Source organism: Protopterus annectens, chromosome 11.part0 (assembly GCF_019279795.1).
Source record: "Protopterus annectens isolate FY-2018-M chromosome 11.part0, PAN1.0, whole genome shotgun sequence".
NCBI classification, from domain to species: domain Eukaryota; kingdom Metazoa; phylum Chordata; order Ceratodontiformes; family Protopteridae; genus Protopterus; species Protopterus annectens.
In genome coordinates this window covers 1049770332-1049781197 of record NC_056745.1, presented here as the reverse complement: position 1 = coordinate 1049781197, position 10866 = coordinate 1049770332, and the positions used below count along the sequence as shown (strand labels likewise).

At 37.0% G+C, this 10866-nt stretch overlaps 1 protein-coding gene across 1 annotated transcript in view; it reads left to right on the top strand.

Annotated features, from left to right (window-relative positions):
* Window positions 1-1799: 1799 nt before the first annotated feature.
* Window positions 1800-10866, top strand: part of LOC122815018 (kinesin-like protein KIF21A) — a 1294913-nt gene continuing 1285846 nt past the window's right edge. Inside the window, exons 1-2 of the mRNA XM_044087270.1 lie at window positions 1800-1865; window positions 2213-2328. Of these exons, the coding sequence (XP_043943205.1) occupies window positions 1800-1865; window positions 2213-2328 (182 nt within the window). The remainder of the gene's footprint in view (window positions 1866-2212; window positions 2329-10866) is intronic.

Genomic DNA, 10866 nt, shown 5'->3' with positions numbered 1-10866 from the left:
AGTCCAGCAGTGGTCTTGGATATAGAAATTACATGACATAAAAACAGTATTTTAGCCATGGGCCATACAGTGAAAGAAGCATACATTTGTAAAAAGAGCAAAAGCTGAATTTAAAGCCAGATGAAGCAAATCTCCTCGAGCCCCCCCCCCCCCCCCCCCCCATTCTTCAGAGCTGAGGTCTGCTGAACTTGAAAAGCCAAATTTGGGCTTCCTTTGACTTGTTCAGGGCTCAAGCTCAAGACAAGGGCAAAGTCATATTGCTGCTTAGATGAGATTTTTTTTGTATTATGTCCTAATTTCCTACATATACCCATAATGTCCTGGTACAGGTATGCAGTGGAGCATGTGTATTATTGTGCTTCTACAGCAGCTCAGCCACTGTCCCTGCTTCACTTTAATGACTCTGCACTGTTGCACATCTCCAGCAATCCACTAGAGGTTAACTGCGAGGTGCATTCAAAGTGCAAATGCCCTTCTTCCTCTGCCAGATCTTCAGGTGTCTGAGCTACTAATTGAACCCAGTTCTCATGACCTGAAGTCAGGCTTTATTCCTGTATACCATGGAGCTTGGCAGTACCTAATTGAAGAGACATATAGATAGAGTAATACATTGTGAAACAAGTCAATCTCAACAGCCGTATTATGAAAATGACATCCTCAGAATGGCTGCAGTTTTCTCTCTCTCTTTTTTTTCATAATCACTCTGCAGTAGTCCTAGTAAATTGCTTACCTTAAAGAACTAGGTTTGTTGACTCTATACAAGATTGTCTGTTCTCCTTTAAGGCCAGTGTTGTTACTGGAGGGTAGGCTGTGGTTGAGGCAGGAGATACCTTCATTTCAAAGATGGTACCCACTATAGCATTTGTCTGTACATCTTTAAAAGTTGATACTTTTAGCCATATTTATCATCTTGTTATGCATGTCATCTGGCCTAATCCTCCTGTACACTGTTGAACTGCCTGAAAGTAAAGCCAGCAGAGCTAGCAGCACTATAACTTCTGTATCTCCCCTTGTCAAGCTGTGCTTAAGAATATTATGCAGTGCAAGAGACAGGCATGCCTGTTACACACAGAGATTCTAGCTTAGAAGCTGCTTGATTGTTGGTCTGCTGTAGTTTTTGGATGTAGTAACCCAGAAGGAACAAACAAGTAAAATCCGCAAGGAAGCAGCCAAGTGCCAAAGAGAAAATAAATCCAGAAATAGTTTATTGAATCCAAGTATGCTCAGTACAACACTTAAAAGATAAGCACTTCCATCCCAACAGTGCTCTGGGACTTCTTCAGAACTTAAAACACACTAAAACCACCCAGTTAAAAAGTCTCACTACCAATTAGGTTAACAAGCTGAAATAATCAAATAATTAGCCAGCAAAAAACAAAATAAATGTTTTAACCCTCCAAATGCCTACGCTTTAACACACAATTAATACTAACATTCATTCAAACCTGGATATGTAAAAGAATAGGCGTAATCGCCACTTTAATTTACACAAATCTAAATGTTCAGGTAAAGTCCTACATTGTGTGTCAAGTAGAATCTGTTGTATAATAGAAAATCCCAAATTATGGTCAACATATATCTAATATGTTTACATAAGGCATTAGTCAATCTGCCTTTTTAATGTCTAATAGATGTTCGTATATCCTTTCACAAAAACATCTAGAGGTCTTGCCTGTACAGAAAACCGGACATTGCAAACACTTTGCTATACAAATCACATTTTTAGACTGACAGTTATAATGTCCTTGTGAAAAAAATCTCATGTGTCCTAACTGAAAATTTTCACCACTGTTGATAACATGTGGACATTGTTTACACATGCCACATTTAAAGTTACTCAGAGATTTAATGCTGGGAACACTAAGGCTAGATCTATTGTTCTCAAGTAAATTTTTGAAGGACAAATCTTTTTTAAGCACATTAATGGGTTTCTCACCTTAAAAGCCTTATCTAGAACTGTGTTTTTAGTTCTGAAGAAGTCCCAGAGCACTGTCAGGATGAACACGCTTAACTTTTATTTGTTGTTTTACATATACTTGGATGCAATAAACTATTTTTGGATTTATTTTGTTGTCTTTGGCACTTGGCTGCTTCCTTGTAGTTTTTGGATGTCACTTCAACTAGATAGCTCATGATGTTGAGCATTATGATACAATGCTAACTCTTTATACATTTTGTTTCATAGTTTTATGTTTTTTTTTTTTTTTTACAGTTAGCTCTTGGAAATGTCATCAGTGCACTAGGTGACAAGAGCAAGAAGGTGACTCATGTTCCTTACAGAGACTCTAAACTAACAAGACTTCTTCAAGACTCCCTTGGAGGTAACAGGTATGAAAATATTCAAATCATTCAGATGGTGCTTATTTTTAAAACAGGACCACTATTTAACTAGCAAATTTAGTTTTTCTTTCCAAACAATTTTCCTGCAACTTATTTATTCCTTATAAACATTTTAAGAGAGATGCTTGGTTTTCTTCTTTCGATAACTCAGATGTTTCCTACATATTCTGGTCTTCTGGAGTATATATATGTCTTTCATTTAATATTAGTCACCCTTCTATGGAGTCTTCATGTGGCTTATCTGATAGTACAGATATTTTTCTAAAATGTTTTAAAAAGAAATAAGAGGCTGGAAAAATGACTCACAGTAACTTATTTTTAATGTAAAAGAAAACTAACCATATTAACATGTTTCTAGGTACGTACATTATTCATCACATACATTCTTTTTTAACTATCCTCAGTCCAACATTACATAAACTGCTGAATTCCTGTACCCCTTAAACCTCACTCCCCCTCCATAACATTATTCTGCATGTATTGTTCCCACAGTTTCCATTTATTTCTATGCAATTTCCTCTCTCTCTTTTCTAAATATCTCACTTTCAGTTATTTTACCTCTGTTACAATATTCAGTAATTCCAATACAGTTGGTTTAGATTGTGGTTTCCATTTTCTAGTAATTGCTTTTTTGGCAGCCACCAGAAATAAACTTAACAAGACTTACTATGTTTAGGCAATTCAGATCCTGTCTCTGAGCTCAGAAGAATCTTTTTCTTAATTACACCCATTCTGCTCATTCCATATTTCTGAGATAGTACTTTGTAGGGAATTTTTAAAGTCTGCCAATTCATTTCATTCCCAAAATATGTGTTCCCAGTTATTGTTTTTTCTTCCCTATCACTCCTCGAACATTTGCCATCTATCTGAAGAAAAATTCTTTGAAATCTGCTTGAGGCATAAAATGCCTATGCAGATACTTCCAAGCAAGAATCCTAAACCTTCTAGATTTTGTTGCATACTTGTGAAGCATACGCAAGTCCTCTCATTGTTCTCTTGTAAATTGTTTATCCAATCTCTCTTGCCAATGTTTTCTAACCTTCTCTGATTGATTCTTATAGTTATTGTGCAATGTTTTATATGCCCTTCTGATTATCCATTTTAACTGCAGTTTCTATTCTAGACTTGACTAAACTCTACCAGAGCAGGTCTTTCTGTTGGGATTCCCCTATCCTTTTCTCTTTGCCTGTACTCTTGATATCAGTTCCGAGTAAGGAAAGCAGTCTCTCACCTGCAGTCCAAATGTCTTTTTGGCCTCATCCCATTCTGTTACCTTTTCCTCTCTAATTATTTTCTCCCTCTCTAATTATTTTTTTCCCAATAGCTTGGCTCCTTTGCCAGTTTTCTCATAAAATTTCCAAATATCTCTAATAGCTCTACAGGATCTTTGGTTACTTTTCTTGTTATAAGCTCCCTAAGTTTGGCGACAACTCTTTCTAATTTTTGTTGCCTAAGTCATTGTGCTAAAAGTTTTTTGCATTTCTTTACGGTAAACTTTCTAAGCTCATGCATATTTATCCAGATACTCCCTTATTTTCTATTTAGCACTGTGTAGTTGCACCTGTTATTGTTTTGTGAGATTCTCCTTATTCTGTAATACTTTCTTTGTCAGCCCCCTGTAAATATTTCCTGTCATGTGTTAACCATATCTTTTTCTTTTATTTCTACTCTGTTTTTAAACTCCATTTTCCTTTTATCCCATTCATTACATTCACTTCTGTAGAAATGTATGTATTCTCTAACAACTCAAATAATTTCTACTACCCATTTCTTAAATTCCTCTTTTTTAACAGGTAGGTGGGAACGCACCACTGTCTCATTTTGACTTAATTATTCTCCATTTTTATTTTAGGTTTTATTGGTGCATGATCTGTAATAGTTATTGGATGTGTCAAAGTTTTTACATAAATGAACATGTTCCTGTGAAAAATAGTTTCCATCTAGTCTAGCCCAGTTAATAAATCTTGGAAAATTATATGTGAATTCTGTCAGAGCTTCTACTGCTGAATTCATGTCTTCTGTACCAAATATTTCTATAAATGTATTCAGAGAACTACCCTATTTTGTTATATTTTTCCTTCTAGGTCCCCAACATGCGTCCTCACTGTTGCAAATCTAATTGCATTCCCCTCTTATAAGTTAAATTCCCTGTTGAAAGCTTATTATTTCTCCCCAAATTTTTAAACTCCATAATAGCTGTGTTTGGTGGAATATAGATATGTGCCAGTGTAATCCTCTTGTCTTGCCAGTAGTCCTGTGCTATCACAAATCTATCCTTGTTGCTTTTTTTATGTTTTTATCATTAGAGCTCCTGTAGCAGTTGATATACTTACTCCTCTTTCCCTTTGTCCCTGATATTCTGCTGAATATGCATCCTGAAATCTTTTCTTTGTCAAATTCACATGTTCATTTCATTGTGAATGGGTCTCTTGCAGCATTGCTATTTTCACTGTGAATTTCTTAATATAATTCAATACTGTTACCTTTTTGTCTATACCTGTAAGGCCATTTGTGTTCCAAAGTAATGTAGATGGTATAGCAGTTATGATAAGTTATACATGACAGCTTTTTTGAATATGTATTTCTAACTTTTGTGTTGTATGCACAGACTGACAGTTGATCTTTTATACAGTTTTCTCCATCTCCGTTTGAACCTGTGTTGCATTTGAAGACTTTATTTTAATGAAAGTACGTAAATAACTAAATGCAATTTCAGAACAGTCCGGTAACTTATTAACTTAGAAAAACATACAACACTATGTAAATCTTTAAAAAAAATGAAGTTTAATCCTTCAATAGGAACAGTTGCCCCAAATCAACAGCTGCACCCACAGGCATTACCTAACAAAATTAAGGTTACCCATGTCAAAGCACATGTTACAGCCTGTGCTCCCACTTGCACTGATTTCTGTCTGTTCTTTTCTTATCTCTGTACCCCTCCCAGATGTGAAAAACAGCTTGCATGCTTTTAGAAAGCATTAATTTTTGCTTTAAGAAAAAATGTGTTGGCTGTCTTTAAAATTAAGTTATGCACTGCTCTGTTAAATGCATTGAAGTGTTAAGGCTGCTAGGGAAGCTGCTCTCTTATTCACTTTCAGTAATTTCAAAGTTTATTTTTTTACTAAACTGCCCTTGTGCCTTTAAATTTTACATTTCCCTCATCTAACAATGCTCAGATCTCTAATGAATAATTGCTTGCACCTGCATACATGTTGTCTGCATGGAAACATAAGTACCAAATGTACAACTGCCTTCAGCTGCAGACAACTTAAATCCTACTGAACATTTGCTAATTGAAAAAAAACTAATATCATGGTATATGCAATAAACTTGGTACTGCTTTTGGCATTCATCGTTCTATCTTTTTTTCCAAGCATATTTACTTACAGAAAACACTTATTTTTAGATGAAGTCAAGGACATTAATCCAGATATTCACCTATGCAGAAATACAGAAAACATCTCAACTCTACATGTATTATGTGCTTTGCATTTTTACACCATATCCACCACCCCAGCAGCCCAAGATTACAGTATATTAACTTAAACATGCTTTTGTCCAGCCTTTTTTTCATTTATCATTGTAATGCCTATAGTCTTAAAAAAAAAACAAACAAACTAAAAATACTCACACTCACCCACATGCTACACAAATCTGTATTACTATATGACATGCAGGTTGTATCATGAAATGTACAGAAATAATAAAGCAAATATTGTTTTACTTGGTTAATGTTTTGTATAAATACTGTTAAGAACAAAAATTGTTTTGCATGGCTACTTTTTTCCTTTTTATTGTCCTTTTAAACATTAATGATATAAAGTAGGGTGTATGCTTTGCAATCCAAGCATAAGTTTTAAAAAGTCAAGAAAAGACCAGTCTTTTTCATCCACTTTTTCTTGAAAAGCACTATTTCACATATGTTATTATTGGTACTTTGTAATCTCACATTTATGCACTATTTTTTAGTGTTGTTGGACTTCCTGTTCATCTCTATTTCCCAACAGTAGATTCTGGTTCAGGTCCAAGGTAATCATGACTTTTCTAGTCAACTCCTGTGCCTTTTTTTTCTGTCTCTTAAACATTTACCTTTTAACACTGGAAAAGGCTTCACTGGCAAAGTCTCTGTCTGAGCTTTATTGCCAGAAGGATGAGAAGCAGAGCCCTCTTCTGTTTAATGTCTCATTTTTTGTTGGATAACCTTTTGTATTTTCTTCTTAACCTTCTCTGCATTAACGCATGTTTTTGATCCTCCAAGAAGAAAATATTCTGAAGACAACTGGATACAGCAGGTTGAATCTCATACCTACTGGGATAAATCTGCTTCTCTTCTGCTTGGTGTCCAGTGGATAATCATTTTCCATAAATACTATTTTTAATACTTTGCCCTTCTGTCATAGTTTTGTCAGGATGAACTCTTTCTACTGGTATGATTGGATCTTTATTAATTTAGGTTTTGGCTGCTTTCTCTTGGCCAGGTTTAGAGCATACACTTGATGTGTCATTTCAATTAACAAATCCTGCTGTGGAGTAATACTCCGATTGTTTATCTGTGCCTTTATAAAATTATTACAGTTTGCTCCCTCCTGTTTCTTTGCTACAGCACAAATTCCATGTTTTCTATGCATGCTCTGTTTAATTCTACGGCTTGTTGATATAGCTCTCCTTGAGAAATGTCTTAATTAACCAGCCTTTTCTTCTTTTCAGCCTCTGATTTTTGCAGTTTTATCAGGTCGTTTGCATAGCTAGTTAAAGCTGCTTGTATTTTTCCCAGCCTTTTCTTTTGAGTTGATATACTTCTTCACTGTTTAATTTATTTTAATCATATCTGAGTACATTTGATTTATTTTTTGCTCTAAATTACCGGATGCCATCTCTTGTACCAAAGCTGGAGCTTGAACTGTTTTTTTGCTGAGCACCTGCAGGATTCTTCTTATTTCTATTCACCTTTTTTAGTTGATTTTCTTTCAGGTTCTCTAATTTTCCTCTTTGCTGGCATCCAGGCAGTGTATTTATTAACTAGTAACTGAATTTTACTCAAGCTAGCAGAATTACTAGTTCTTAGTTCTCAGTTTCTTTTTTCACACTGGGGGAGCTGAAATTAAGCTGTTGATCAGTGTATCTTGGATGTCCCACAGTAACTTCTTGAAGTAGACAGTAAACGCTTTGCCAAGTCCAAATAAACCACAAACAAATTTAACTTTATATCTGAAAAAGTACTGTGGCTTTAAAAATCTCACCCAGCCCAGCGACATGGAGCAGTGGAACCTGACTGTGACCCAGATGACCTGTTTCATTAGCTGATCAGGTGCTGGAAGAGTTGGGCTGGGGGGTGGGGTGGAGTGGAAGTGACATTAGAGGTTAACCATTTTTGATGTGGGCAATCCAGTCTGCTGCGTCCCTCGATCCAGAGAATGCTGGAAGAGCAGTGTGTAGCATTTGGAATTAAAAAGTGCTCTGCTCCTGTCCAGCACCTCGGCAGCAGCTTTTTGGGTAGCTTTGCTTTCTGGATAGGGTGCAAATAGGAAGCTTGGACTTCTTCTCACTAGAAGAAGGGCAATGCACGGCTGCTTGTATAACATGATTATATACTGTAGCTGTCAACAAGAATGAGCTGTTAGACCTGTAAGAAAAAAAAAAAGATGACTGCATAAATGATGGCCCCACTTGCCTTTGTGAAAACAGAATTAATAGGTCAGTTAGTGGAGACGGGGGGGGGGGGGCTGTTATTAGATAAATATGGAAAAAATAGGTTTAAACATTCTATACACTGGTTGTCAGAGTAGTTAACTGTTTATCCCTCATGGTACTTCATAAAAAGTTTTGTTTTAGAAGATCTTGAGGAAGACATAGGGTCAGTTTCAGAAGATTTGCTGTCATTGTAAGTGTTTTACTCCAGTGTAAGACTGACCCAAGTCCAAACAACTTGTTCTCAGTGTAAGTGACTTATACTAGTTAAAGCCTGTATGTTACTCAGGCTTATACTTGGGGCCAGATTCAAAAAGACTGTTAAACAAAGTGTAAGATTTCTTTATTTGATGGGCTTTACACTGGAATAAGTCACTTAACACCGAGAACAAGTCTTTTGAAATCAGATCAGATTTACATCGGAGTACAAGTCTCTTAACACTGAGAGCATGTATTTTAGAATATGGCCCTTAGTCTATTTCTTAGTTGTAATATTTTCTAGTAGAAAAAAAATTGTTGTACTTTTGACAGGATAGAAGGACATAATCAAAATGTTAGAGGAGATTGTTTACTTCTCAAATTAGATGCTTGTATTTGTAGTTAAAAAAATGGACATTAACCTGTTCTTGTAATGTTCAACAAAAATGGACATTAACCTGTTCTTGTAATGTTCAACAAAAGAAGCAGTTAAAAGTGGAACAGTGTAATTTAATCTCAGATTCCTCAAGGAAAGGAAAACACAAGTGATTTGAGCTCTCTGGGGTGGAGGGGTAAATCTTGAGTATGACCCAAATGACCCAAGTTAATTTAGCAGCCCAGGTACTTTGAGGAGCTGACCTTGGAAGATGGGAGTGAGTAGCCATTAGGAGTGGGAGGGAAGCAGTCCAGTCCTTTGCAAGACTAACTCTCATGCCTAAGGAACAGCGCAAGCTTGCATACATGAAGAGAACATTTGCTTGGCTGTACCAAGCTTTGGTGATGCTGTAACCTTCAGGGTGGTGTGTGTTTATACACAACCTTGCATTTGCTTGAGGAAGAAGACATAGCAATGTCCACACAGTGCTAGCATACTTATCAACCACAAAATGGTTAGATTTGGGCCTAAGTGCAGAAAGGCCTGAAGGCTGCCTTGATAATAGTTTCCTATCATCTGCTAAAATCCAAAAAGGTGAATTATAGGGCTAGTTCAGTGATGGTGAACCTTTTAGGCTCCGTGTATCAAAAATTTGGAAACTATCGTGACTCTGCTGGCATGTCGGCCCTGGTCCCCTGAGAAAAAGGGAAACCATTCTTTATATATTCATTTATTTAAAAAAATACAGTCCAATCATGTATGCAGCTATGTATTATAAAAGTAAAAAAAAAAAAAAAATCAGTGACTTACAATAGGAAAAATGATATGCTTACTGATCATTGGGCTTAAAATAGTGCACCAAAAATTACCCTACTTTTAATAGTAATTTTGAGTTGAACTGAAAAAAATATGGAACACGTTGCATTTGATTTGATTATCAATTACTGACTTTTTTGTTGCTGCTTTTTAATAGATAAGTACGGGATCATATATTTCTTGCATTTTTGTTCTTTCAGTTTCTTTGGGAACTCTGGTGTTGGTGAACGCTGGTGTGTCACCCAGCAATGTCATGGTATGTCACCTTTGACATGCGTCATAGGTTCACCATTACTCGGCTAGTTGTTGGAAGGCTGATGATGTTCTTCATGTTTCACTGATGCAATCATCACATTTGTGTTATCTGCCTGCTGGTATCCCTCAGTCAGGCTGAATAACCAGAGTCTTGGGATTTCTGTGTCAGATGCTGTCGCTTCTTCCATGACATCAGGTCATCAGGGGTGTAAAACATGCAGCCGACACCATTACATCTGTCTTTCTTGCCATGCGGTGCCCGAAGCAGAAACAGTTCTCAATTGCCGGTCGGCCGCCTCCTGAAATTTTCGTTTTTCGAGTTTCAGACCTGAAGTCTTCAAAAAGATATGTACCCCATTGGGGATCCTTTTTTCTTGCTCTAACCGATGTCAGAAAAAATTAATAATTGTCTTGCCTGTGGAAAGCTAATACCTCACAGAGATTTTCATTCGTACTGCATCACTTGTTTAGGCCCAGACCACAATGTCCCTCGCTTTTGGTTTTGTGCCTTGTTCAACGCCCGAACTATTCGTTGGGCTATTTTCTTTCACTCTCTATCTCCGTATTCTGAAATGGCGTCGATAACTGATCTTCCGAAAAATGTAAGGATAAAGACAGAGACAGACCACATAGGTCCAAAACTGCCGACGATGCTACCGTTAAGCTAGTCACCAGTCCGCCGGTACTCAGTGAGGTGCTTTCGCAGCCCCTGATACCCACTTCTGCAGATTTGCAGGCCACAACTGAGACCCATTCGGAGTCCAGAATGCTACGAGATGCTTCTTTGACTATGGAACCTGAGGATGTCTCTACCTTGGATGGGTCGGGAGCTGCTGTGCAGGCACCGGCTTCTGAGGGTGTATTCAGGCCTTCCAATTTTCATATTAAACCAACGACTTCTTTTCAAACCAAATACCAAATTTCTCAGGCCTAGAATTCACACTACGCCTAGGAAACTGACGACCAAAACGCAGTCTCAGGCCCACATGCCACAAAAACAAATGCTTAGAATGGCTGAAGACCTTCTTACTCTAATTAGGGGAAGTCAGCCTTCCTCCTCAAAAAGACAAAGAACTGAATTTCCTTCTGATTCCTCAGATCAGGAGTCTGATAACTCTGATCCTTCTGATTACCAGGACATACCCTTATCTACCTATGAAGATTCTGATGCAGAGGATTCCATTCCCTCTGCT